General features: G+C 53.7%; 7 protein-coding genes across 7 annotated transcripts; 6 read left to right on the top strand and 1 right to left on the bottom strand.

The window, feature by feature from the left end:
- Positions 1–223: 223 nt before the first annotated feature.
- GCG54_00001978 (Inner centromere protein-related protein pic1) lies at positions 224–4,451 on the top strand (the record flags this gene model as incomplete). The annotated part of the gene is made up of 2 exons (XM_045402079.1): positions 224–541; positions 591–4,451. 2 exons carry the CDS (start codon positions 224–226, stop codon positions 4,449–4,451), a joined length of 4,179 nt encoding a protein of 1,392 aa, XP_045270808.1.
- Positions 4,452–5,724: 1,273 nt separating this feature from the next.
- On the bottom strand, positions 5,725–7,005 carry GCG54_00001977 (uncharacterized protein; the record flags this gene model as incomplete). The annotated part of the gene is made up of 3 exons (XM_045402078.1): positions 5,725–5,945; positions 5,972–6,454; positions 6,669–7,005. 3 exons carry the CDS (start codon positions 7,003–7,005, stop codon positions 5,725–5,727), a joined length of 1,041 nt encoding a protein of 346 aa, XP_045270807.1.
- A 2,167-nt stretch (positions 7,006–9,172) lies between these two features.
- GCG54_00001976 (DnaJ-related protein rsp1) lies at positions 9,173–11,986 on the top strand (the record flags this gene model as incomplete). The annotated part of the gene is made up of 3 exons (XM_045402077.1): positions 9,173–9,269; positions 9,327–10,343; positions 10,392–11,986. 3 exons carry the CDS (start codon positions 9,173–9,175, stop codon positions 11,984–11,986), a joined length of 2,709 nt encoding a protein of 902 aa, XP_045270806.1.
- A 1,769-nt stretch (positions 11,987–13,755) lies between these two features.
- On the top strand, positions 13,756–14,456 carry GCG54_00001975 (uncharacterized protein; the record flags this gene model as incomplete). The annotated part of the gene is made up of 4 exons (XM_045402076.1): positions 13,756–13,845; positions 13,920–14,109; positions 14,157–14,285; positions 14,341–14,456. 4 exons carry the CDS (start codon positions 13,756–13,758, stop codon positions 14,454–14,456), a joined length of 525 nt encoding a protein of 174 aa, XP_045270805.1.
- Positions 14,457–15,472: 1,016 nt separating this feature from the next.
- Positions 15,473–19,080, top strand: GCG54_00001974 (Pro-apoptotic serine protease; the record flags this gene model as incomplete). Its single annotated transcript, XM_045402075.1, has 4 exons — positions 15,473–16,182; positions 16,249–16,445; positions 16,506–18,803; positions 18,854–19,080. The coding sequence occupies 4 exons, from the start codon at positions 15,473–15,475 to the stop codon at positions 19,078–19,080; spliced, it is 3,432 nt and encodes a 1,143-aa protein (XP_045270804.1).
- Positions 19,081–21,687: 2,607 nt separating this feature from the next.
- Positions 21,688–23,305, top strand: GCG54_00001973 (uncharacterized protein; the record flags this gene model as incomplete). Its single annotated transcript, XM_045402074.1, has 3 exons — positions 21,688–22,096; positions 22,147–22,570; positions 22,627–23,305. 3 exons carry the CDS (start codon positions 21,688–21,690, stop codon positions 23,303–23,305), a joined length of 1,512 nt encoding a protein of 503 aa, XP_045270803.1.
- Positions 23,306–24,316: 1,011 nt separating this feature from the next.
- Positions 24,317–27,413, top strand: GCG54_00001972 (SAGA complex subunit spt3; the record flags this gene model as incomplete). The annotated part of the gene is made up of 3 exons (XM_045402073.1): positions 24,317–24,850; positions 24,904–25,719; positions 26,541–27,413. 3 exons carry the CDS (start codon positions 24,317–24,319, stop codon positions 27,411–27,413), a joined length of 2,223 nt encoding a protein of 740 aa, XP_045270802.1.
- Between the last annotated feature and the right edge of the window lie 371 nt (positions 27,414–27,784).

Below are 27,784 nucleotides of genomic sequence, written 5' to 3'. Positions count from 1 at the left end.
CGGACTCGACCAAAACATTCGGTTCGCAACGCAATTGATGAAGGCCCATCAACACCACCGCACACACATCTGTACAGCTTTGCCTCCCACTTTTGCTATCCTCTTTTTCCCCTACCAAGCTGCTTTACCACACCTCGACTCCCACTCGACCTCCATGACCAGCTAGCATTTCACCTTCTCTTCATAGCGACACTATTGCGCCTGTCGCGCCCTACCCCTCACAATGGCTACGATGCGAGGCACGCGTGTGCCCGTCGGCTCCGCGTCATGGATCTCTGAAGAACGAACGACCGCCCTCAGTATCGTCCAGGCGGAAGCTGAGGAGTTTTCTTTTGCCGCAAGAAACGAGTTGGACTGGCTTAACGAACACATGGCCGGGATCTTCAACGAGAACGAAGTGCACGTACATCCTTGTCACCAGCAGGCATCAGTTACTAACACTGTGATCAGGAACGTGGCCGAGATTTTCAAGACTCCAGGAAAGCTTCGCGGCAAGACGCCGCGAACGGCGCGTAAAATCGACAATGGCGAGCCTCGAGTAGTGAGTCTTCTGTAGCCCAGGCGCGACAATCATGGCTGACAATGTGCAGCCATTATCAGACGTCTTCTCCGCAACTCCTCAAGGCGCGCCGACCGCCTTCACACAACAGCTTGCTCGGAACTCAACACCGAAGCTCAACGTGGCGAAATCAACATCATCGCCCCTACTTAGCAGAACTGTCTCCCCGCATAAAGCGGCCGCATCCCCCAAACCCGCCGTCACAAAACAGCATGTCGCCCTTGCTGATTCTGGCTACTACGGCAGCCAGGACATGGACAACATTGACGACGATGAAGACGACATGGACGTCGATCTTATCGAAGACGATACCCAAATTGCCGACGTTCGATCCAGCCCTCCCAAGACCGCCGGAAAGAGCGGTCACGTCGCCTTCGAGACCAACGATGAGGAGAACGCGCCACCGAGTCCGACCGTAACGAGGACAATGCGCTCACCTGAAGTCACATTCCAAACTGCAAAGGAGGAGCAGACGACCCGAGTGATGAGGGATATCACAATGGAAGCCGCAGAGGAAACTTCCGAGTCACCAGCTCCTGACAGTCAGGCCAAGGAGACTGAGGTCGCTACGTCTCCCATCAGATCCCCCAAGCCTCGAGCTGCGAAGAGCGTCTCACCAGTCAAGACGTCGCCAGTCAAGACCTCACCTGTCAAGCGCTCCCCAGCCAAGGAAGCCTCTCCCGCGCCATCCCCCGAAGCCGCGCCATCGCCCTCGCCTGCTCCTACACCAGCTGCCGAGACTCAGGAGGACGTGGACGTCCACCTGGACGAAGACACCCGATCACCGTCCGTTGATTCAAGCCCGATTCGCCCTGTTAGGAAGAGCAGTCTCAACTTCGCTTCGCTACCTGCCAGAGAGCCTTTGAAGAACAAGAGCCTCGGACCTCGAGTGTCAAGGACAAGCCATCTGGATAACCACCGCACAAGTTATTATGGTCGACACACTGGTGGAAAGAGCTTGGGCAACAACATGGACGTTCCCAGCGCTTCAGAGGATGAAGAAGACGAAGATGCTGATGATATGGACATCGATCCTGTGACGGATGCGGCAAAGGAGGAAGACAGCTACGCGTCTACCCACAACAAGGCGTACACTCAGCGCTTGCAAGATCAAATCAACATGCTGGGTAAATCTCAGCCTAATGCCACCCGCCCTTCCAAATCGATCCCGAGCTCCGCAGTTGCCCAGCAGCTTGCTCAGGCAACTGCACAGCCAGCTCCAGAGACTAGACCAGCGTCACCAAAGAAGTCTTCAGCAGCACCACCAACACCTGGCGCGTTCCCAGAAGACGACGAGGAAGACGACGATGACTGGATTGCACCTCCTGTTCCTGCGAAGGACGCCCCAGCTTCCCCTCTCCGACCGCGTCTGCCTAAGAGTCACACCGCCGATGTCATGGAGGGCATTGATGGCACTGACACTGTCAGCGGTTCGGATTTTGCTTTCCCCAAGCAGAAGGAAACACTTGGCCGGCCTGGTTCTCCGAAACGGGCCCCTGTCGTGCCTGATCGTACCACTAGCTCACATGGCCATGGCAAGTCTGCTTCAGTTTCCGCCTTGCCTGATCTTTCCAAGGACAAGATGGCCGAAGACTTGGTTCCTTCCCAGAAGCACATTTCCGTCTCCAACCCTCTGTCTGTCGTGCCCGAGGATGGACGGCCTGCGTCTCCCAAGTCGCCGACCAGAAGCTTCCGAGACAGCCCGCTGAAGCAAGTTAAGAACAAGCTGTCTTCCATTCTGAAGACTTCGAAGGGTCTTCTTGCTAGCAGTGCGGCCATCAGCGCCGAGGGCAAGTCCTCCATGATGTCACCCTCCACGGTACGACTCGGGTTTCATTCCGAGTCGTCTACGGAATCTATAGTTCCCCAGTCCATCTCAGCAGAGCCGCTGTACCCCGACTTGTCAAAACATAGGACAGTTGACTCTCAGGCGACAGCCACTACTGGAAGCCCCGAGCGCCCTGTGGCCCGGAGAACAAGGGCATCTGTCGAGAAGGAAAAGGAGGACAAGCGCAAGGAGAAGGAAGCACGATTATTCGCTGACCAGATGAGCAAGCTTGACAAAGCCAGGGCTGAAGAGCGAGAGAAGGCCCGGGTCTTCAGTGAGGAGCAAGAGAAGATTGCGGCAATGGAGAAGAAGATCGCCGCCCAGAAAGAAAAGGAGAAGGAGAAGGAGCGAGAGAAGGCCGTCCGGACACCGGCACCTAAGGAAGCGCCAAAGCCTACGAGGACCAGCCCACGGAAGGCCAAGAACCAAGCCGAGACCGATACCTCTGCTCCTGCTTCACAGCCAGAGAAGCCAGATGTAGAGATGGCCGAGGCGTCAGCCCCTGTGCCGCCCCCTTCAGCCTCTCGATCCGCCGGCCCGGGCCAGGCGACGAGGAACAGAGAACTCCGCCGCCCTACGAAGCCAACGAAGGAAACTGCCAGCAGGGCGAAGCAGCAACCGACCGTCATTCGTGTTAACACTACTTCTCAGCATTCTCAGTATCACCCAAGCAATAGCCAGCTGTCTTCAAACTTGGAAGGAACCCTTGGTTCATCTACCAAGCCCAAGTCACAGCCCAGCTCGCATAGCAAGCAGGCGTCGGTGAACAGCTTCAAGAGCTCCGCTGGGTCAACTGGGCGACCAAAGGCCCTTGAACTTGCTGCCAAGCGCAAGGAGCAAGAAGAACGAGATCTCCAGAAGAGAAAGGAGGCCAAGCTTGAGCTCGAACGCAAGCGCGCTGCCATGCAAGAAGAGGAGCGCAAGCAGGAGATGCAACGGCGACAGGATGCCGAGAGGCAGAGAGAACAGACCGAGGCGAAGAAGAGGCAGGCTGCCATTGAGCGTGCCAAGCAGACACGAGCTCCGCCTCCTGCCGTCCGAGCTCAGCCCAACGGCCCTGTTGATTATTCCGCAAGCCAGCGGAGCGATGGACCTCCTACGCGTCCGCCCTCGCGTCTGCAATCGACTATGCCTCGATCTCAGGAGGATCGACCGGTCAATACGATTCTTTCCAACGCGTCGAAGGCCGGGTCCAAGCGACCACTCCCGCAAGACGAGGACAGCCGCAAGCCTGCCCGCAATGGGCCTTCGTACCAGGCCAAGGAAGCCAAGCGGAGGCGTACTAGTGACGACTTCGCTGATGAGCTTGATATGGACATCCAGCCCCCGAATATCAAGGGACCTCCCGTTCGGCCCCCGTCAGTTGGCTTCAAGAAGGTTTGTCCTTCTCATCATCCAACACAGATTCTAGCGGTAGCTAACAGACACAACCAGGAGATGCCCAAGCCAATGTACTCCACTGGATACAGCAACGGCCCACAGAGCGCGTCGAGAGATTTGTTCAAGGGCGTTGTCACGGCCCAGCACAACAGCACGGTCAAGGCAACCAAGCAACTGGATATCAACCAGTTCGCCAAGGGAGAGATTCCGTTCAATCCCAACCCTAACCCTGCTGGCCCGGCGCACAAGACCCCGGCTCGGCCCATGGCTGCCGCAAGCACCAAGACAGCAACAATTAAGAAGTCTGCTACGCGGTCGTCGCCCCGATTCCAAGACGGCGAAAAGATTGAGCTGCCTGAAATCGATACTGATCCTGAGGATGAAGATGAGAACGACGACTTCGTGGCGCCTTGGGCTGATTCACCCGACCTGCGCCGAGCTCTCATGCGACAAGAGACTTTGGATCCTCAAGGCATCTTTGGCCCTCCTCGAGCCTTGAACATGGAAGAAGTATTTAACAACAGCAAGGAGAGATGGCACAAGTTCCGCGCCCGCACATCTAGTGCAAACTGGAGCGGATCAGACCGCTTGACGGAGGATGAGATCAGGAAAGATATTGCGGCTCGCAATAGGCTGCGCAAAGACGGTGGCTGGTCCTATGAGATGAGCAAGGATTTGAGCTAAGCGCCATGTGTGGTTTTTAGGCGTTGTTATCGTGTATCAGGGATACAGCTGTGTTGGAGACACATGCGAACGCGCTCATGAGGACATTAATCTGCGGGCAGGATCGGATGGGTGCCAGGGAGGCCACAGGGCTATAGCATTGCGTGTGCGTATCATTCATTGCCGTAAAGGCAATACTGTGTTAAAGGACTTTATTTTTGATTGCGGGCGTTTGGAAGGCAGCATAAAGCATTGGTTTTCGAAGGCAATATTTTTCGCAGAATGAAAAGACATGCATTTCTGAGCGAGACCGATTTTACTTGCATGAACAACATATTACAGTATTGTCGAATGGAAGCTGACGCCATTTGCCGAGCCACTGATGGCGCTCGGGATGCATAGATGGCTGTTCTATGACCGGGATGTCCGCTCCGTTGGCGGAGCAACCACGGCGCGTAGACACGCGTTTTGGTCTGTTCGGCGGGGGCGGGGCAGAACCGAGCCATCAGTCTTGGCGGGCCTTGACTGGTGACTCCTTGTGTTGATTTGTTAAGCTGGCATTGAAAACTGCTATGCCTGATATGATTGAGGCCCATCCGCTTCGCGTTTTTGCCATGGCCGTCTCCTTTGTTATACACTCCCTGCCTTTCCTTGAACGTTTTAATGCGATATCGTCCTTGCTTTCCAGGACAGCGTCTCTGACCGTCCATCATCTGCTATTGCTATCTCTTTACTAACAAACAAGCCTGGCTGTTTACTCTTGAAGCCTAGCTCCGGAAAAATAAATGGCCGCGCAACCTGGGTTGTGCCTCTGTATGCTTGGCTATGGCTGTCGAGAAGGAAGAAGCACGAACAAAAGCCCCGTTGCGACCACGAAGCGTTTCTCTTCGTTCTCATCCTGTACTTCTTTGCTAAATTCAGGAACTTGGCCGTCTGTTATAAGTTTGGTCCTGTATAGAATGCTAGATATCTCGGCGCTCTCGGACATCTGAGCAATGGTGTGCCAGGCGTTGTTAGGTATGCTAAATTCCGTCGTCCTGAAGAGAACGCAAACGTTGATGGAGATAATAGCGAATACAGTGATACTTGCCATTATGATGCAGTACCCTCGATGACGAACTGGCACTGTTGCAACTTCGAAGGTCGTGATGGTGATGTTTTCCTTTGCAGTAGGCGGGAAGAAACTGATAAAACGATGGTACATCACCCGCGTTTTCGTGAATTACACAGCCTGCAATGCACGTGCAGGAGATCCCGTGTCATTTATGACAGTATTCAACAAATTGGCGTACAATCAGTGAGCTTGTGTCATGTTCTTGTGGGGTTCGCAATTCAGGCAGAACGAAAGCGGCCTGTCGAGCGACTGGCCGTAGAGCCAATCATCAGCCAATGCATCAACTTCGCTGTATTCTGTCAAAGTCACTCTGTTACGAGTGTTACTCAGAGAAGATTTGAGGCTAGCCGAGCTGATGTGCATAATTTGACGGTCCTCAGGCGACGTTGAGTTCGAAGCAGCTCCAAGTTGTACGCGAACATCATACCATCCACGTTCATGGCCTCCTCCATGAATAACTGGACCAACTTCATGACATCGAACGTCTGCGTCAACCACATATTTGCCTTGCTAGATAGAACAGAATGGACTGTGTTATTGCCAGTGCCATTCAAAGCTCGCCTGTGCAAACGACGGCTACGTTCATTCCCGGAGGACGTGGGATCCTTATACATGTCCAAGAAGTTCCCCGCATCCCAGAACAAAAACATGCGGCGCAGTGCGGGTACACCAGAGGTATCAAGACCGTGGCCAATTTTCGTCCAGTTGGCGCGGACATCCAGCGGACAAACCTGCCAAACCTGTTCTGGTTTGGCAAACCCCGAAAGCGAACAGGAAAAGTTACCTGTGCCAGCCCGTGAAGGCTCTGCACCAAGAGAATCCTCTAGTGTGAGCCCATCTACTCGGGCAGTGCCGCATAAGGTTATATTCGGGGTGTCTTTTCTAAAGTGACAAAAGCTGAGGTTGGACACTTCTGGGCGTATGCAGGTCGCTCTCGTTTCCACAACCCTGGAATTCTTGCAGTGTCTCCCTTGCTTGTACCGAAACTAGAGGAAGAAAGGGTCGAATGGTTGAGCCTGTGTCATCAATCCCCTCGTCTGTTGCAGGGACTCCAGTGTCCTCAGCAAACGTCTATGATAGGTAAGGTGGCTCTTGCCAGTCGTTGCTAGACCGTTGAGCTTTACCAAAATTATACGTGTCACTCTCGTCGGCGACTTGTAGGCTGCGATATGCATCAGAAGGGTGCCTAGGAAACGAGATTATGCGACTTTCATCAAGGTCTGCTAGCAGTAACGTTGATGTGAACTGTGCGCAGGTATTCGAAAGGACGAACCCGATAAGGAATATTCGAATCAAAGGCACCAAGATGCAATTCCGAAGAGCCATGGCGGCTAGAGATGCTGAGCCACCACTCATGAAACATACAGCGGATATTTGAGCGATTGCATGTAGACGCACGCCATGTCGCTCAACTGCCAGGGAAGCAATCATGCTGGTGATGGAGGCGGCAATAGTACCCATAGCGGCCCGAGTGGACTCATATGATTCTGAGATAGTAAAGTTCCAATGAGATTCAACCTGTGATATTGGTCGTTCTTCGGGAGGTCTTCAAATATCGAATGGATGCATTATACGACTGAAAGGCATGCGGAGGGCAAAGGCCAGGGTAAAATAGAAATCCATCCTCGGCGAAGTTGTGTGTGCTGCACACCCGTCGCACAAGAACAGGGTGGTGGGTGGTCACCGAGCACGAGCGAAGCCTGCAATCTGGAAGCAGTAGTTTTCTAGCGTTACCACATCAAGAGCCTGATTTGTGAGGTTCGGACTGCATACGCTCTGTGTTCGCTAGATTAGCTTGTTGCAAACTCTTGGCTCCGGGCAGTCATCTGTGTCGCTAGACCACAACATGTCATGCAGTACTCCCGATGCCAACTTATATGAAGTGACAAACACTGAGCAGAGCCAATGCTCGAAACTAGACTTCCGGAGACGACATTACCGGGCTCATGTTAGGGTGGACGGTGTCTTGCCTGGCCCTTGTTAGATGATGGGGGTACAAAATCGGCCATTCATGGTGCGGGTGTCTGATGTAGTCGGGAGGCTGGCAGGCGAAGTGGCTTGACTTGTCGAGTCCCGTCGTTAGCTTGAGGCGCGGCTCATCACGCCTCCCGAGATCACCCCGCTAGAACGGTGGCTTAGCGCACCGGTACGGTCGCAAGTGTTAAGGCAGGTCTGGTTTAGGCCATCGAGCTGGTAGGTATCCACATTCGGAGGTTCAGGTTGAAGCAAGGCGACCCTATTGACCATAACGATGGCACGAGGGGCAGCTGGAATGAGCGAGCTGAGGCGTCCTTTCAGGGCTGGTGCGGATAGAGGGGCAGGCAAAGGAACAACGGCTGGGGTTTGCCGGGGAGTCCCTGAAGGGACTGCTAAATAAAAATTTGGACCCCTGCCCCATTGACCCTCTGCTGCCCGCGCAACCGAACGGACAGGAAGGACGGACGGGCCGTCAACAAGACTTTACTCTCTGTGGAAGAAAAAGGTAAAGCAGGCCAAGTCGCAGTCAATATTTGCTTCTTCGCTTTCGCAAATCCTACCTAACCCAGCTGATGAGGCTCTCGACTCTCCTTTTTTGACGACCCGCGAACCTCTTTTCTTCTTGGACGACGTCGACACAGCGTCGTATCACGTCTTCCCCGCCATCAGCCGTCTCGTCTGCTCGCCTGTTGCCAGACCACGCAGTCCCCCTCGGCTTTGCATCTACGGCTGCTTTTTGACGTCATTCAGTGAGTTGCCCTCCCACGACAGGTCGCATGCGCGTCCACCCAATCAATTCTGCACCTACCTACCCTGAGAAACCGACGACGAAAGACGGCGAGGAGCCAACCACTGCCGGCGCCTTAGTCTACTGCCGTCCTTGCCTCCGACTGGCTGCTGCCCGCTTCGTTTACCGTCGGATGCCCTTGTCTGCACATCGTCGGACCGCTACCTTCGCTCCCCCGCGGTGCCTGGCTCCGTCATCTAGCATCGACGCCAATCCTTGTTGCTATCTGCAGTTTTGCGAGACATAACAGACTGCTAGACTCGCGGTGTCGATTGTCCCTCCTTCCCGGTTGTGGCGTCCATTTGGAGACTGCTCGCCCGCTTATTGCACGGCTGCTTATCCTCGTCTGACACGTCTGATTCGCTTTGCACGATACCTCTCACTCGCGCATACCACCAACGTTCCGTTGCAAGCTGCTCGTCTTGTGACATGACTGCTGACACACTCGCTACCGCAGTTCTCAACTCGTCTGCACCTTCCCTCATCTTCCACGACCAGCGATCGCACTTGACAATCATTCAACGAGGTTGCCTCCTTACCAGTTGCACCGCCTCACCTCGTCCACGCAGACTTGCAGTTGCGCTACTCCGCACTACGAGGCGAAGCCACCTGCAAGCGGCAACGTCACGCCTGCGACTTCGCCTTCCCCAACGCACCCTCTGCCAATAGCTTGCCAGCCACGAGCACTCGAACCAACGAGCTGGATCCTAACTTGGGCGGCTAGGAAACTTCAACAAAACGCGCTCCTCAGCACGACGTTCACATCGTTTCCATACACGACGACCGACCTTGGGATGCATCTTGCGCAAAATCAGGCAGCCTTCATACCTTGCTAGCAGTTGACAACCTCTATCCACCGCCAGGATGGGAGGAGTTGACATGAGCCGCGACTATTACGCGGACCTGGAGCTTCCAGCGAACTCCGACGTGAACGAGATCAAGAAACAGTTCCGGAAACTTGGTACGCCGACGTCTTCCCCGTCCGTTTCTCCTCGTCCGGCAAACTGACTTCTGCTAGCTCTCAAGTATCACCCCGATCGAAACCCGGGTAGAGAGGCCGAAGTGAACTCCAAGTTTCAGATGATTCAGTCGGCCCACGAGGTCCTGACCGATCCCGACTCGAGAGCCAAGTACGACGCTGGAAGAACACGATCGAGATACCCGACTGCTTCTGGAGTGAGGGGCAACCCATGGCAGAACGCCGGCTCCAACTTCCCGCCTCCGCCTCGTCGTAATGCTACCTCCACGGCTCGTAATCCGCCGTCGTCGGGAGCGAATAGGTACCGCAATTTTGCCTCGGGTGCAGCTCCCACGGCCAAGGCCCAGCAGCAGAGTGATCCAGAGGCGAAACGGAATGCCTGGCATGCCTTCGAGAACATGCGGGGCAAAGCGAGCCAGTCTCAACCAAAGCCCAAGAACGAACCCCCGGAGCCCCCTAAGCGACCTGTGCCACGAACACCCTCCCAAAAGCAGCGAGCAGAGGCTGCATTTGGAGCACGCAAGGGAGGTTATGTGCCTCACTCGCCTGTTCCTGGTGACGAACCTCCGGTCAACGCCTCCAATTACTCCACGACCAACCGTCACTCCAACATCTTCGCCGACAACGCCCGCAGACAAGGTGTCCCAGACCCTCTTGCCCAATTCCGTGAGGGCTACGCAGACAGTCGGCAGAGCACACCTTACTCCTCGCACGGAGGAGAGAAGACAAACCCGTTCGATGGGGTGCCCATCGGACGAGCCAAGAGCACTCGTGAAACCCCTCGGCAGCCCGAGGAAGCGTTCGGGCCTAACCTATCACCCGGAAGCGCTCGTCAACGTGCACAGAGTGTTCCGCGCCAGGCCAGAACTGAGCCTTCAAGCCCTCGAACGTCCTCGACGCCACAAGACGACCGACCGAACACCGCGACCGCTACAGCAGCTAACTCCCCCAAGGACCCCTTCAGATCCAGAGCTAGCGCGAGATACACGCCGCCGAATGCGAACCCTGGCTTTGCTCAAGATGGCGGCCACCCCAAGCCAGCAACGGCTACTGATGGTGAGCTTATGATTGTTGATTTCACGGAGCTCAGCTAATGTAGTCCAGAACATGGAAACACCAAGTCTGCAGGAAAGCAACAGGCATCTTCAATGTACGGCACTTCTCATTATTCAACTTCTTCTTTCGCTTCATATGTCAAGCCGACCTTTACATACGGCAAGCAGCCTTCGCCCGTGATTTGGGAGGAGCCGACGAAACAGCATCAGAGCCAGAAAAGCGAAACGTCGTCCTCTGCGTCATCTTCTCCTAGTGGAGACAGCTTGAGAAGTCACTCCCTTACACCATTTGAGCGCAAGCAGGGCGAGCTTCTGAGTAGGCTGGTTAAGAGACAAGCTCCGGAACTAACCCCGCTTGGACGCGAGAAGCGCCAGATCACCACTTCAAAACAGAATCCCAGTCCAGTGCATCAAGCTGACAGAAGTGACTCTACTAGCTTCAACTTCTCCATCGACGATGATACCTTCACTCGTACCGAACCCGAGCAACCTTCAATCAGCCGGCGAAGCACAGACGATATTAACACCAGGTTTGTCAACAACGATGGATCTGAGGCCTACCAATTCAGTGCTGGAAGCCCTGTTCATGACGCCAAGGGCCGTTCTCAGTCTGGAAGCCGTGTAGGTCGTCGATCACCGATTAAGCGTCCGACCTTGCGACACCAGAAGGACTTTGCCGGTCAGCCGACAGGATCGCCCTCGTCCGAAGGTAAATTTGATGCTCAGGACTGGACCCAGCAGATTGGCGCCCAAAACTTTGCACCGTCTGTATCTACGTCCCCGACACGCACCACTCGATCCAACTCCCGCAAGGCGAAGGTGAAGCCCACGGCTGGTAGCGCCGGCTTGGTGAACGATGAATATGACAGTGATGAGGATGGTGATTGGCGAGGCCGCAAGACTACTGCAGAGCCAGTTGGCGCGAAGAGCCCGAACGCCATGGATATTGATCCTCCACAGGCCGGAGGCGCTCCAAATGTTGCTCAGTCCAACGGCGCGAGGAACATCCCAGTTGAGCCATCTCGCCCGGAATGGAGGCCTGGTAACGTCAATGGAGTGACGGAAACCGCACCCAAGTCTACAGTGCGGAAGCCTGACTTCAACCCCAACGCCGCAGGCTCAGAGGACAGTGAAGAGTTTAGGGCCAGCTTTGCAGATCTCAAGAACGTGGCGCCGTTTGCGCAAACTGCTTCCGGTCTTGGTTCCTTGGGTGACCTCAAGATGAACCTTCCCTTCGAAAGCCAGCCATCTAGCAGCATCCCTATTGAGAAGGAAAAGAAGCCGGCACTTGAATTTCCGGTGGTCCCTGTGGCACCGCGCCCACCTCCTACATTCGCGGTCGGTCTAAAGCCAACGGGCGGTGCTTGGCAAAAGTACATCCAAGATTTTCAAAGCTATGTTCTTAGATGGGAAATCTTCAACGCTCAGGTTATCGAGCATTTCAACGCCCGCAAGACAAACATTGCCGATCTTCGAGCCCGCAAGGGCTACGACTTCATAGCCTCTCGTGGCGACGACGAGCTGATGGAGTACCTCGACTGGATGCAACAGGACAAGGAGGTGCGGAGAAAATGGGCTTTGGCATGCGAGGACCACGAAGCACGCATTCGAGAGTTCATGCTATATAAGAGCAAGATGAAATGAAGAATGACATGGAGAAGCCATGTCTCGAGAGGAGTGGATTGTATTCTTGTTCTCTGCCTAGCAGATGGGCTTTTTTTCGACTTTGACGACAGCTTGGACTGATGGGAAACGACACGAAACGATACCCGGCATTTGGGAGGATATTATTCACGCTTCGACCTGTCTCTCACTTCTTGCGACTGAAAAGTCCGCATTGCACATACGTTCGGTCGTCGACGTGCGGCGACAATTCATTACGACATAGACAGGGAGTGTGTTGCCTGTGTACACTTCATATTTGCTTTACATCTCGCAGTCTCCATTCTTCGCCTTCGTTCCTGGGTTCCTCAATTTGATGGAGAACGGTTGCGCTACCCTGGAAACTCAAATATGGCGATGATACGCCGGGCCCTTGGTTGTTCTCTGCCTAGGCTAGCTTGGAATGGGTCGTGTAATACTTATTAGAAACTTGGTCGTCTTCGAAGGATGTTGGAGGCAGGATTGGTACTCGCGGGCAGCCAGATAGGAAGGAGACACATAGAAATTAATGCCATAGAATCAGCCCTGCGTTTGCGCTTCATGTCATTGTCAGGCCCCGGCGAACTTCATGTTTCCGGCTGTTGGTTCGATGTGTGTGTCTGGCACCACAGCAAATCTTGTTGAACCTGTTGCTTCTACAGGCTAGAGCCATCGAGTAATTTTTTTGAGACTTTCTACCTCTAGTGACGGCGTTCACGCCATTTTGAATCTCTTCATCATGCCCTATCTGTCCTATGAAGCTGGCACTCCGCAATTCAGGTTAACTGATTTCCAGCTTTCTTTTCTCCAATGCCACTAAAGTCAATACTTCGTTGCCGAAGTTGTCCTGATCTTGGGGTCTTGCTTGCACAGACCTTTTGGGACTTCTTAACAGAAATGTGCTAATCATGCCCTCTGCCAGTTTATTGCATCTCAAATCATTGGGCCTCTCAACAAAACACAGTGTGATCACTTGACAGATTTGGCGTGACTATTTCGGCTATGCCCATGTCTTGTGCATTATCATTTCTGACAACATTTCAATCAAAGGCAGTGATTTATTTCTTGAACCTGCTCATTAGAAACTGGAAGTTTCCCGTTCGGTCTTGGTGCTTCTTGCCTTTATTTAACACCCTCTTGCCTTGCCTAAGTGCTCTTTGATGTGAAGCGGTCAATTATCTCGAGTTAGGCTACAGAACCACTTCCAAAGAATGTAAGTCACACAGCCAGTCATCTCACCTACGCAAATATTGCTAGAGACAGTCTCTGTGATCTAAGAAGCCTACGTGTATCATGCCCCTTGCCTGGCAGAGGCAGGTCTCAACTTTGATTGGCAGATTGCTCGCGTGTAGGAGTGTAGGAGTATACTGACCGTGAAACGAGTGGCAGTTGCCCTCTACCCTTTCGACTCAATCCTCGCCTTAAAGGCACCCAAAGTATTCCCGTCTGTCTAGATGCCTGCCTCTTTCTCTCTCTCTCTCGGGGAAGCTACAGTCTCAAGCCCTTCTCGCCTTGTGAACTTCTTGTCACCACGATGCCAGTCAACAACCTGCACAGCGAGAGCAGCCTTGGATCATGAGACCCGCCTCCTTCCTCCTTCCTTCTAGAAAGCTGAAGCAAGCTGCTTTTGTTACTCCTCTTGTATTTAAATCCCTTCCTTCCTCTCGGGTCCTCTCCAAACTTTTCTCCTCGCAACACCATCACGGTTCACCTTTCCCACGCAATCTATCCCACCAAACCTCTAGCTATCCAGGATTCAACTACAACCTACCATGGCTGACTCAAAGAACGCCAACACTGCCACTGCCGACGGTGGCGAGGGTTCCGGTGCTCGCGCTGGCGCCTGGACTGAGGCTGAGAGAGTAAGTTGGGCCTCTATTCCTCCGTCTCAGTCTTCGTCTTCATCTCTGGATCGAGTACTGATAGTCGTCTTCAGAGCCAGCTCCTCTTGCGCGTCCTAGCTAGCGTCCTCCCTGAGGGAAAAGGTGTCGACTGGAAGAATGTCAATATGCCTGGCCGTACGCAGAAGGCCTTGCAACACCAGTGGACCACCGTCCTGGCCCAGATCCGAGACCTCAACATTGGCGGCGACGGCACTGCCACTACTCCAGCCAAGCCCCGTGCTGGTAAATTTTCTCGGTCCTTTGAAAGTACCATTGCTTACAGTCTACAGCTCGAAAGAAGACGCCTAAGAAGGCCGCCGGTGCTGCCGATGGCGAGGGCGGCGATGAGGCTAACGAGGGCGACGAGGACGACACCCCCGTCAAGACCCCTAAGAAGCGTGGCGCTGCTACCGCTGGTGGTAAGTCTTCATTTACTTTTAATCACAAATTCAAGCAAGCTGACTTGGCGAGCAGAGGGTTCGGCCAAGAAGCGACGCGCTCCCAAGAAGAGCACCCCCATGGTGGAGGATGACGCCGACAATGAGGGCGGCGAGGCCAAGGCCGAGGAGAACGTCGAGGAGGAGCAGTAGACGAACATCGTCCTTTCCGGATAGGGTGCCTATGAATGACCGGAAAGTAGGAAGCCACTGAAGCTTATCAGCAGGCGATCTTTGGGTTGGAAGGACCTTTTGGTGATGACTGGTCTACGTGGTCCTTTTTGAATGAGCTTCGTGATGCGCGAAGCGTTATCTTGCGGATATGGAACACAGGCTTAGTTTAGTCACACTTCGTCAAAGGTTGCGCCCACAAAATCAGAAGAGGAATGAGCGCACAAAACGATTGCTGACTTCGTGTCTGTGAAAATGTTGATCGCCGGGGTGGGCGTTGATGGAGGCGAGAGTGGTCGCCCAGCCGTGGAGGGGACTTGCGTCTGACGAATCAAACGGGCCGAGGCGGTCTCCAGATCAAGGTGTACCCCAGCTGGTCATTCGTGCAAGCAGAATGTGAGACCTGCATATCCATCCAGTCTGGATAGCTGCCCCTGATGGTGTGCAGTTGGAGAGCATGATCCATCACCGTCCCATGTTAGCTGCGGCCAGGCACACACCAGTCGACGTCCTTCTGTCATGATTGTTAGGCGGGACGTTGCCGCGGAGGCAGGCCTGCTTAGCGAAGGCTACAGGGCGTGGGGAGGGTCGCTAGTGTCACATTACATCAGCAGCCGGGGCAGGGGGCAGACAACCCACCCGGGACATGCACCCTCTGCACCCATATAAGCGGGCTCTTATGCATCTAGCCTGGTGATCTGGATTTGGGTGGTGGCCACATCCTGTTTGCTTTCCCGTTTTCTCGCATCCCGAAATTTTTCGACGGCCGACAAGACTGTGTTCGCCTGCTTTGTTTCATTGTCTCTGGCTCAAGGGGGTATCAAATTGCATCAAAGATTGAGCCGCAGTGAATTGAGACCGTCTCCCTGCCGAGCCAGGAGTTCGATTTCCAAACGCTTCCAGTCGCTCGCTGAAGGTCTTCCCCCTCCAACGGGAACAGGAACTTGCCAGCAGCCTGTGAAAGGCTTGCCTGCCGCCGCCATCCTTCTCAACACTGGATGCGCTCCGTCTTCGTCCGCAGAGGGACTGTGACTTCCTTGAATCTTGCATCCACAACCACCGCAACCATCCCGGTCACACCTTGGACAACCTCCTCTACCCTCGCATTCAACCAGCTGCTCAGACGCCAGCACCACCAGCTCCCGCTCGCCAAACACGGCTGCTCCCGCACTACTCTGGCCCTTTCTTCCAGAGACATCTGCTATAAGACAACGCGACGAACCGTCCTTGGCCAGTTCCACCTTCCCTTCTCTACCAACTCGTCCGCTGCCGGCGCCGTCGTACCTGACCCTCCGTCGACCGCGCTGCAAAGCCAACCCTCCAATCCATCAACACCTACCTCCCCCATCCCAGAAATGAACGGCACCAACGCGTCTCCGCGCTCCAAGCGCAAGGCGCCCACGAGCCCCGAGGGCCTGCGACCGCACAAGCAGCATCGCGCCGTCAATGGCAAGCTTTCTGCTGGCGACAACACTCCCGAGATCGAGCTTGAACACTCGGCTTTCGTTGAAGAGGACTCTGGCATGGAAGACAGCGCCATGATGGGAAGCATATTCCCCATCTCCCAAGAGCCCGAGGCATGGCAGAAGACCATTGAGAACGTCGTGAGCAACGTCGTCTCTATTCGCTTCTGCCAGACCTGTTCTTTCGACACAGACCCGGCGTTGACCAGCGAGGCGACTGGATTCGTGGTGGACGCACAGAAGGGGTAATACTACGTCATGACACCACCCAAGATAGATCGAGGCGGTTTGCTGATTCTATGGCCCAACAGATACATCCTGACAAATCGACACGTCGTCGGATCCGGTCCCTTTTGGGGATACGTCGTTTTCGACAACCACGAAGAAGTCGATGCGTACCCAGTCTACCGCGACCCCGTCCACGATTTCGGTATCCTGCGATTCGATCCCAAGGCCGTCAAGTATATGAAATTGAACGCGCTGCAGTTGCGACCGGATCTTGCAAAGGGTAGGCAGACACCCTGATGGGCGACGCATTTTTAAAGTGGAGGCACTGACGTATTTTTAGTGGGTGTCGAGATCAGAGTCGTTGGTAACGATGCTGGAGAGAAGCTCAGTATCTTGTCTGGATTCATCAGTCGGTTGGATCGCAACGCGCCCGAGTACGGCGATGGCTACAGCGATTTCAACACGTGCTACTACCAGGCCAACGCCGCCGCGAGTGGTGGCAGTTCCGGCAGTCCGGTGGTCAACATCGATGGTTTTGCCGTTGCGCTGCAAGCTGGTGGACGTTCCGATGGCGCTTCAACAGATTACTTCCTGCCCCTGGACCGCCCATTAAGAGCCCTGCAGTGTGTCCAGCAAGGCAAGCCCGTCACGAGAGGTGACATCCAATGTCAGTTCCTTCTCAAGCCCTTTGACGAGTGCAGACGTCTCGGTCTTACCGCCGAATGGGAGGCTGCTGCTCGCAAGGCCTTCCCCAAGGAGAACAACATGCTTGTTGCAGAAATTGTGCTTCCAAAGGGACAATCCGACAGTAAGATCGAGGAGGGCGACATCCTCATCAAGGTGAACGGAGAGATGGTCACGCAGTTCATTCGTTTGGACGATCTTCTCGACTCCAACGTTGGCAAATCTATTCGCCTACAAATCCAGCGAGGTGGAGAGGATATTGAGGTTGATATTGACGTCGGCGACCTGCACAAGATCACTCCTGATCGATTTGTTTCCGTTGCCGGCGCCAGCTTCCACAGCTTGTCCTACCAACAAGCTCGTCTCTACGGTGTTGCTTGCCAAGGAGTCTTCGTTTGCGAAGCCACCGGATCTTTCAGGTTTGACAGCGCTGACAACGGCTGGTTGATTCAGAGTGTGGACCATAAAAAGACCCCTGACTTGGAGAGCTTCATCGAAGTCATGAAGACCATCCCAGACAAGTCCAGAGTTGTTGTCACATACAAGCATCTGCGTGATCTGCACACTCTCAACACGACAGTCATCTATGTCGATAGGCATTGGTCAGCCAAGATGAAGATGGCGGTCAGAAACGACGAGACAGGTCTGTGGGACTTCACTGACCTCGCCGACCCCCTTCCTCCCGTTCCGCCAGTCGCCCGCTCAGCGTCCTTCATTCAGCTCGAGAATGTGAAGCACCCTGCCATTGCTGACCTGGTGCGAAGCTTCGTGCATGTCAACTGCACCATGCCTGTCAAGCTCGACGGTTTCCCCAAGAACAGAAAATGGGGCATGGGTCTGGTTATCGACGCTGAGAAGGGTCTCGTCGTCATCTCCAGAGCCATTGTGCCTTACGATCTTTGCGACGTGACCATCACCATCGCTGACTCTATTATTGTCGAGGGCAAGGTGGTTTTCTTGCACCCACTCCAAAACTACGCCATCGTTCAGTATGACCCGAAGCTGGTCGACGCCCCTGTTCAGAGTGCTAAGTTGAGCACCGAGAACATTTCCCAGGGAGCTTCGACCAACTTCATGGGATACAACAGAATCGGCAAGATTGTCCACGCCTCAACGACTGTCACGGAAGTCACCGCTGTGGCGATCCCGGCCAACTCTGGCGCGCCCAGATACCGTGCCGTCAACGTTGATGCCATTACTGTTGACACCAGCTTGAGCAACCAATGTGGTAGCGGTGTCCTCGTCGCGGACGACGGAACCGTTCAAGCCCTTTGGCTCACTTACCTGGGCGAGCGCTCGCCGTGCTCTAACCGCGACGAAGAGTACCACCTTGGACTGGCCACCCCCACTTTGCTCTCTGTTGTTTCCCAGATTCAACAGGGTCTCGTCCCGAAGCTGAGAATGTTGTCGGTTGAGTTCAGGGCCATTGGCATGGCCCAGGCCAGAGTTATGGGCGTCTCTGATGAATGGATGACAAAGGTCACCGAAGCCAACAAGACACACCACCAACTGTTCATGGTTAGCAAGCGAACTTTTGAGCGTGACCAGCAGTCTGGTGCCCTGTTGGAAGGTGACATTTTGCTCACTCTCAACGGCAAGGTCATCACCAAGGTTTCCGAGCTCGACATCATGTATTCTCACGAGGTCTTGGACGCTGTCATTGTCCGTGACTGCCAAGAGCTTCACATCAAGGCTCACACCGTGGCTGCGGATGACGTTGAGACTGATCATGCTATTTCTTTCTGCGGAGCAATCCTGCACCGCCCTCACCATGCCGTCAGACAACAGATCAGCAAGTTGCACAGCGAGGTCTACGTCTCGGCTCGCACTCGAGGTTCGCCCTCGTACCAGTACGGCCTAGCGCCCACCAACTTCATCACCCACGTCAACGGAAAGTCTACGCCTAATATGGAATCTTTCCTTGCAACCGTCCAGAAGATTCCAGACAACACCTGTGAGTGTCCTCCCAGTATCTACCTAAAGTCAAGACTAACACAGCAGCAGATTTCCGCTTGAAGGCCGTCACTTTTGACAGCGTGCCGTGGGTTATCACCATGAAGAAGAACGAGCACTACTTCCCGACCATGGAGTGGATCAAGGACCCTTCAGAGCCCTGCGGCTGGAAGAGAAAGACATACGAGGGAGGTGAGGTGTTTGAGGGCGAGGGTCCCGACGGGATCGTTGCCAACACCGAGGATGCAGAGATGGTCGAAGATCCCGCTCCTATCTGATCAAGCATAGGATGGTGCGAACAACATCGGACAATTACGACTTCGGAAAGACCCTCGTCAGGCTCAACGGCGACTCTGCATGTTCTTTAGCTCTGCACCCACGATGCTGAGCACTTTTAATGGTCCTTTTTATGTACGATTCGGAAGAGGGGCAAACAACATACCATGGGAAAATTCTGGACAGGGCAAGGCTGGGGGATTCAAGGGCATGGGCGCACGCACGGCCGTGAGGACAGCATCTAGCTGGTGTCTTGTATGTACATAACAGGAAGGGGAGCCGCCAGGTCACCTCTTGAGGGCGCGACTCCTGCGTCTGCATCTCTTTTTCTTGTTCTACATTCTGTTCAATACCCGTTAGACTTCATTGAAAGTCTCATCTTTTCGCTTACATCTATCATACACATGCTCATCATCACTGACCAATATAACCCCGCGGGAACAATGGGCAACGTACGTGTGCCCTAATAATGGGCTTCTCAATGTAGTATTACAGAAATATTGTACAGCTACACAACCGACTCATCACAGATTCTTGTGTGCATAACTCCGTTTTATCGAGAACCGGAGTTCTTTCCTCAAATTTCAATCCGCGTTGTTCTGCCACACTTCGCCACACACGACATGTTTTAGGACTGAATTCAAAGAGGAATTGAGCCTCGAATAAGATCTCGGCTATCCCGCTTAGCACTTCAGAACGAAACAAATACCCCCACCCTCGAGTGCCTGCCCATATTTCCATAATTTGGAGGTTAGACATGTGCATGGCTGTTGCAGCTGCACTACAAAACATTGTTTCTGGTTGTTCAGGGGATTTGGACCTCAACGTTATAGACTTCATCCTTGACTACGGCCCGTACGAGGACGCTATTCGGAAAAATTTGTGTGCTTTGAACACGTTTGATGCGTCAAAAGCCACGAGAGAACGCGCGTGTTGGGCCACCACAAGCGCGAGAGATTCTGTGTCTCGTTTTCCGAAGAACGTGTATCGGTTGAAATTCTTCTCCTCCCAGAGTTGAAGCTTTTTCACCGTTCGCGGCAGCATTCTAAACAATGTTTTGATTGCCGAGATCCGGACGATGTCGTCTGCGATATCAACACCGCGTGATGGCTCATAAACTATCTCTTCGAGGTTGGGAAGACACCGGAATACATTCATTAGAGCGCCTGATGACAGGCTTCTCTAAAATCTGCGGCTGATCACGAACTTCTTTATCACTCGAATTCCCGGGATTGTGGCTCGGTTGCCGACGTCGAAATCGAGCAGGTTTCCAAGTCTTCGCCGCTGAGAACCAACATATTTCCGCTCTTGGGTGAAGTAAGCCTTGTGAAAACTAGGGTCTGTCCATGAAAATTGTCCGGCAATCAACCGTCCAAAGCAGTGACTCGTATCACTTGGGGATGCGGCACTCAGCTCAAGCGTAAGATTCTGTTTGATATCCCGCGTTGAGAGAATGTCGAGAAGCTGTGAAAGACGCGTGCTGAAGGTTCTGCTGTTCGCTGCCGCTTCTGCGGCGCTCTCTTCCGTTCGACAAATAATGCAACTGTATGTCCACAACTCTACATGAAGCCAAATCAATTGTAGAGGACTTTTTCGCCTTCCAGTCACCATTCGGTCAAACCAACGTATCTCGGAAAATGACTTGAGTTTTACGTTGGTGCACATGATTTTCTCAAAGAACTCTCGCCATTGAACACAGACTGTGGATAGCTTCTGGAGTGATCCGGCATGACTGGCAGTCATCTCCTCAGTATCATCAGCCGGAACTGGTTCTTTTGAGATCTCAGCCCGCGGCGACTGGGGTCTATTCGTAGTCTGCGACGTGACGCATCCCTCGTGTTTGCAGACTTGCTTTTCTGGGGCATCGTTGCCTTTTTCGTGATCCTTTTGGCTGTCGTCGCGATGATCCAGAAGTATTGTTCGTCGACGCCGGTGCTATCCTGGGACGGAGCTTCATGTTAGATTTTCTGTTCGAAACAGGAAGAGATGAGTGTGGCGGTTTGAACGTCCCGAACTGAGACGAATGGTAAAAGTGCAGAAAAGTCTGTCTCTTATATCTGGTCATATCTGCCATCCAGGTGCGTCCCACACAATATTTGGCCGAAATGTCATGTTAGAGACGACTTGAGGTAACCTTGATTATCAGAGGACCCAAGAGGTAAAACAAAACCCCAAACAAATAACTACGAGCTGGAGTAATCGATTAGTTCGTCAGGTAGGGGCAAATGCATGTGGGAATCACACAGAAAAATGCGCGTCAAGTTTGACGCCGGTCTGTAAGACAGACTGGGTAATGCTTCCATCACCATCACGCCCAGTCTCGTGTCAAGCTATGCATAATAGCAGGTCAGCGTCGGGTGTTAGTCGGTGCTGCCTCCGGCCCACGGCTTACAGCGGTACGCTTACCCAAAGAGGAATACAATGTGGTCGGAGCTGTGGAGTCCTATGTCCGGGACAATGCCGCCGATCCCATAAGACCTGCTGAAAGTCCCCAGTATCGTCGTCGTCATGAAATCCTTCCTTTGCATATCCCGAACAACCTGAGGCTGGGCAATGGTAGTGCTCCGCGCCTTCGTTCAATTTTTCCTAATTCTTTCGGCGCAACTACCATGTCCAATCAGTTCGCATTTGTCGTTGTCGGCGACTCCGGCAAGACTAGATCCGCCGACCGACCAGTCATTCGCAGTCGATGCATGCAGGGAAAGAACCGACAAGAAGGGTCTCGGAGATCTCTGCAAGCCGCGCGGAGGTCTTTGAAAACTACTGAATTATCGCAAACAGTCGAACATGAACGAGGCTCCCGGTCCATCCCGTCCAACTCGTCTCGGCCTCCAACAGATAACCCTTCAAGAACGAGGAGAGCTAGGAGATATCGACAACCCCCAACCACGGAAGACAGCTCAGAGGACGACCTGATCGCCGTGGAAGTTCCGACGCCTTCTCTACCTCCCACCGACATATCCCTGGTCCGTTTCGCAGATGACTTGGAGAGGCCTTCCCAAGAGGTTCTCTTTAGATGTAAGCCAACCCAAACGAGTCGAAAGGGATCCAGAACTCATTATCTTCAGTATTTGCCTCTGCCACCCTCAAGGAGACCTTCTACCCCGTCGAACACGTTGTCAATCTGCCCCGCTCCCCGAATTCGGAAGCGTTATCCTTTTCTTGGATTTTACAGGATCAGATCTTTCTCCACAGCATCTTGTTCTGCTCCTCGGCGATTCAAGACCGTACAAAGTACGCGCCTTCGGGAAAGCTTACGCAATTCCACCTCCGACGCACCATCTCTCTGCTCAACCACTCCCTGTCCCAGAAGAACTCGCACGAGAACGAGGCCATCTTTCATGTCATCCTGACACTGGCAATGATCGCGAGTTTGTGGGAAGACTTTGACTCTGCTGCTGTACACTTGTCAGGGCTGCAACAGATCGTTCGTTTACGTGGGGGACTTGAATACCTTCATAGGTTTCCCAAGTTGCATTTCAAGCTTGATCGGTGAGTCTATAACGAACCGTAAGGGCACTAGAGGGCGAATCTCTGACACTGGCCAGGCTTGCTCTCACGTGGGCCCTTGGGAGCGGAGGTATTCCGTCCTTCTTCACAGGCCCTGTATCGTGGAGTCCATACTTCGAAACTCTCGAAACTCGCACAAATAGCGGCGGCGTAGGTCTGATTGAAGTGTTCGCCGATGCAAGACTTGCCGTAGTCTTTAGGGACCTCAGACACCTGGTATGCTTAGTCAACAACCGCTTGGCAAACAACTCGCGGCTAGACGGCCTGATATTTCAAGACTGCCTGGAGTCAGTCCAGGCACGCCTCGTACACCTTCAAGGTGGCCTTGAAGATGCCTCAGATGAGTGTCTTCGTCTAGGCATGCTCGCATTTCTTTCAACGACACTACAGATCCCGGGCGGAAAGTTCCCGTACGCATACCTTGCGGCTAGATTCCGCATGGCATGTCAGAACTTCATCATACGGACGCCGGTGCACGAGCAACTGCTGTTCTGGATGCTCATCGTGGGCTCTATATCCGTCTTTGAACCTGACGAGCCATGTTTGCGGTCAATCTGGTTCACACTAGCATATCCAAAGTTATCGTGGCATGAGGCTCGTTTCACTTTGCAGACCATCATGTGGATAGATAGTATGCACGGGACGATGGGCCAATCCGCTTTCTCAAAGGCACGGCAGCTGGGTGACGGAGCCACCGAGGCGATTCGAGAGCCTTGAGTGGCTAATTTGTCGGAATAGTCTGCACAAAAGGGTTAGAACAGATATGCAATAGCGTAGAGCAGGGTAAGATGGTTGTGAAGCCACAGATTGTTTTCCTCCGACTTGCGGGATGAAAGCCGCGGAAAGCAATCCATAGCTGAATCCCACCTGGTGGATCTGTCAACGCGACAGGGGACGTGCCCTTAGACCCGCCCATGCGTCCCGCAGCGCGGAGACGGCAATTACTTTTTCCGGTACCAGCCAGCGTCCGTCCCCCAACTTCACCTCTGAATCTGGGGGCGGGCCCTTGTCACCTAATCAATCCACTGTTGCAGTTGCTCACCTTAACCTCACCTCTGGCACCAAGTTGACCAGCCCGTTCCACTCTCAACACCGACGCGAATCCTTTTTCTTGGTGACACTGCATCAAACATACTCAAACCCAGCACAAATAACAGCATTCTCAAAATTTTGGAAATTTGCTGTCTCGATAACGATTCAACCACCTACCAAATCCACATCGCCGAAGCTGTTCTCGAACCTTCAAGATGTCGGACTCAAAGAATGACAAGGCGTATAAATATCGCCAGGAGATCAGTCAGGTAAGCTTTGAACATTATGCCGTTTGAGAGCCACTCTATCGCTTTGCTGGGCAACTATCTCGCTTTGACTCTCTTGCGCACACCAACAAACATCGACGCCCCAGACCCCCAGGCTTGCTGGCCTAGCCTCGTGATAGCTTGTTCCAATATGTCAGGTTCCAAGGATATCAACAGCTGCTTCGAAGAGCTCCTGGCTGCAAGTGCAGCGCCGTCAAGGCGTCCAGCCAGTCTGGTCAGCTGGACAAGCCTCACATCCTGACAATGTCTCTAAGGAGACACCTGCCTTGACTACTCAAACACGACGCCTAGCTGCTTCCTGAAAGCTTCAAACACTATCTTCCTCCTACTTTTGGAACACACACCCTCCAAAAATCCAACACATACTCGAAAATTCTCTCAAAAACTCAGAAATCACCAACTCGGCGACATGGAGCGGCTCAAAAGCTTCGGGTTTCCCTACTACCTTCCGGATGTCGGGTGTCACTTGAGAGACCTTGTCAGCGGTCTTGAGATGGCAACTGGCGTTTTAGAGCAGCTGAATCCCGACGATGGCAACAGCGAGGTCGAGGGACCTGAGGAGAAACCTAAGCCCCTGCGCCCCTCCAGAGCAACCAAGGCAGTTTCCGAACGCGTTCAACGCGAGTCCTATGAGCTGTTTCAGAGCGCCTTCGACCAAGCGGTCGGCGTTATTCATCCATCTGGTTTCAAATCCATCTATGACATCCCCGTCACCAATGAAGAGCGAGCCGAGCTTCAGAAGCCCAGGCCCAGGCGTCGTCGAGCTCCCAAACATCGCCCTTTGCCCACGCTAAAGGAGGGCGAGAAGCGACTTTATGGAATTCACGAGCGAATCACTAACGTTTTCCGAAAGATGATGTACGTCTCTGGCGAGACTGCAGAGCCGTCCGTCGAAACTACTAGTATGATCGAAGACATCGTTCGTCAGCAGGTTATTGAGCTGGTATGTTGAAGCTTTTACCCACTTCCGGCGCTACCACCCTGACCCATTGCTAGCTTAGAAACTGCACAGACCTCGCTGCTCGTCGTGGTTCTCGATCAATCACTATCAATGATTTGATTTTCCAGATCCGCCACGACCAAGCCAAGGTCTCCCGCCTGCGGACCTTCCTCTCATGGAAGGATGTTCGAAAGAACGTCAAGGATTCCGACGACAAGGGAGGTGAAGCGGATCTCGGTGCCGGCGAAGACCCTGCTGGCGGAGTGATGCCCGGTGGCCCCGTCGATGATGCTGCAAAGAAGAACAAGAAGGCCAAGGTCGGCCTTCCCTGGGAGCCGTCCTCATTCTACAGTCAAGAGGTCCCCGAGCGTGACGATGAGGAGGATGAAGAGGAGGAGGAGATGAACTTCATCACCCTTCAGCGTCTTCGAAAGGCTGATGAGCGTACCAAGGCTATGACCAAGGAGGAGTACGTCACCTGGTCCGAATACCGCCAGGCCTCCTTCACCTACCGCAAGGGCAAGCGCTTCCGCGAGTGGGCTGGTTTTGGAATTGTCACCGACAGCAAGCCTTCTGACGATATCGTGGACATTCTCGGTTTCCTGACGTTCGAGATGGTTCAGACCCTCACCGAGCACGCCCTCAAGGTTAAGGAGCAGGAGGACTTGTTCAAGGCACTAAACGGAGGCGACAATGCCGGCTCGAAGAAGCGCAAGGTCGCGACTGGTCTCTTCGACCCCCCTAGTGAGGGTAGATCCCCGATCGAACCGCGCCATGTTCAGGAGGCTTTCAGACGTCTCCAGCAGCGCCCCAAGAAGACCAGAGCTATGCTCAATGGCTCGAGACTGCCCCAGCACACGGCTCTCAACATTGTACGTTTATCTGCAATGATCGTGACGCACTATGCTGACCTGTCACCAGTTCTGATTTTTTTTCTTTCCTGAACGAACACGAGCAGACACAAGTACACAAACTGGCTTTTCAATTTTTAACCGTCAATTTCGCGGTTGAGCTTTCTTACGACACGATGTAAAGATACCCACGGATGGGCTGAATGACTTTGGCGTTGGTGGATCATACTCGCATGCATTTCAGCTGGCGTCCGGGACGGACTGGCCAGGCTAGGCAGGTTTACATGGCAATTCAAGAATAAGATAAAATCATGTCGATCCTCAAAGTGAAAACAACATGGAATTGTCAATGACACCGAAATGCATGACATATGTAGCAGCCGGGATGGAGGACCCGAGTGGCACCTGTCAGTGGTAATTCCTAGGCATTCCCCTGGGCTGCTAGCTTCTAAATCCTGTACGTACCGCCGTCCGCTGCAGACCACCTATCCCTGGTCCATGCTAGGTATTTGGGCACGAACGGGACCCCGCAGTGAGGCGCGAGCTCCAGCCATCCCACCTATGTGTCGCGATTAGATAAGGCAGACAGACCCCTTCCGGAGTTCCAAGGTTGTTCCTCCGCCCTGCTTCAATTTATCTGCCTTGCGCTGCTTAAGGGTGGCGTCTTTCGCGTTCAATCCGTACTGGTCGCCATTCCCTTTCCTCCAACTACACGGACACACGCAACACCATGGCACCCTCTGTAAACGTCGTCGTGAGTCGTCCCCGCCCATTCTGCATTTACCCCGCCGTTCTGGCGCGATGACGACATGTCCAATACTAATGATCTCCCCTCCGATTAGACGAAGCTCAAGGTCCAGCTGAAGCTGGCAATCGCACGGCTGCGCATGGTTCAGCAGCGCGATGAGCAACTGTCCAAGACGCAACGACGCGCAATGGCGCAGCTCCTCGAGGTGGGCAAGATTGACTCCGCGCGCATCCGGGTCGAGAACATCATCCGCTCCGACATCACGACCGAGCTACACGAGATACTGGAGCTGTACTGCGAACTTTTGATAGCACGCGCAGGGCTTCTCGAAGGATCGACATGTGACCCTGGCTTGGAGGAGGCGGTCAAGAGCATCATCTATGCGGCGCCCAAGACGGAGATCAAGGAGCTGCAGGTCGTGCGGACGCTGCTCGCGGAGAAGTATGGCAAGGAGTTCGTGATGACAGCCATGGACAACTCGGATGGCAAGGTGTCAGATAAGGTGGTGAAGAAGCTCAGTGTCGTCCCACCCAAGGAGGAACTAGTGGTCGGGTACCTGGAGGAGATCGCCAAGGCGTACAACGTCGACTGGCCGAAACGGCCACAGGCCGCGGAGCCTCCTGACCTGCTTGACGATGATGACGACGAAGACAGCCCGAGCGGCGGTATTGGTGTCAAGATACCCGAGGGTCCGTTGGGAAATAGTACAAAGGTAGCCAAAGAACAGGAGGAGCTGAGCAAGGCGACGCCACCGAGGACGATTGGAGGACCTAGCAGCCCGTTGACGGTCACTCCGCCCAGGATGACAACGGACAATGTTCACCCCAAGGTCACGCTAAACTCGCTGGAGCTCAAGCCGAACAAGAAGATGGACGCTGCGGCGCAGAAGAAGCCGGGCGGCGGGCCGGGGGGTAACGTGCCCGATATTACGGAGTTGGAGAGGAGGTTTGCGGCTTTGAAGAGATGACGAGTTTATTACCTTGCGGGACGAGGAGTTGGCCGTCTGATTTAAGGGAATTATCCTTGGTAAGGGCATGCATATTGTGTTTAGTATTCTCTAGGCATGGCGTAGAATGGACGCGTATTGCGAGCCTGCATCGTCATGCTTCCTTTCCCTCGCATTTGGTGAGCTCTTTCCCCGATGAAGAGCCGTGATAGTCACTCCATGTTGCTGCGGCTATCTTCGTTGGCCCTATGTGGCCTAGACGTGGCTTGTTATTCAGGAGTCGGCGAAAGTGCTTCAAATACCATCAGGGAGAGACAATCCGCGACGGTGCTAAAAGACGGAGGAACTACGGAGGACAGTAGAGTCTGGATAGCAGGACTCGGTCTAACGAA

This window comes from Colletotrichum gloeosporioides (genome assembly GCF_011800055.1).
Source record: "Colletotrichum gloeosporioides strain Lc1 chromosome Unknown consensus_7, whole genome shotgun sequence".
NCBI classification, from domain to species: domain Eukaryota; kingdom Fungi; phylum Ascomycota; class Sordariomycetes; order Glomerellales; family Glomerellaceae; genus Colletotrichum; species Colletotrichum gloeosporioides.
The sequence above is the reverse complement of the archived record's forward strand: the minus strand, read 5'-3'. Positions and strand labels throughout refer to the sequence as shown.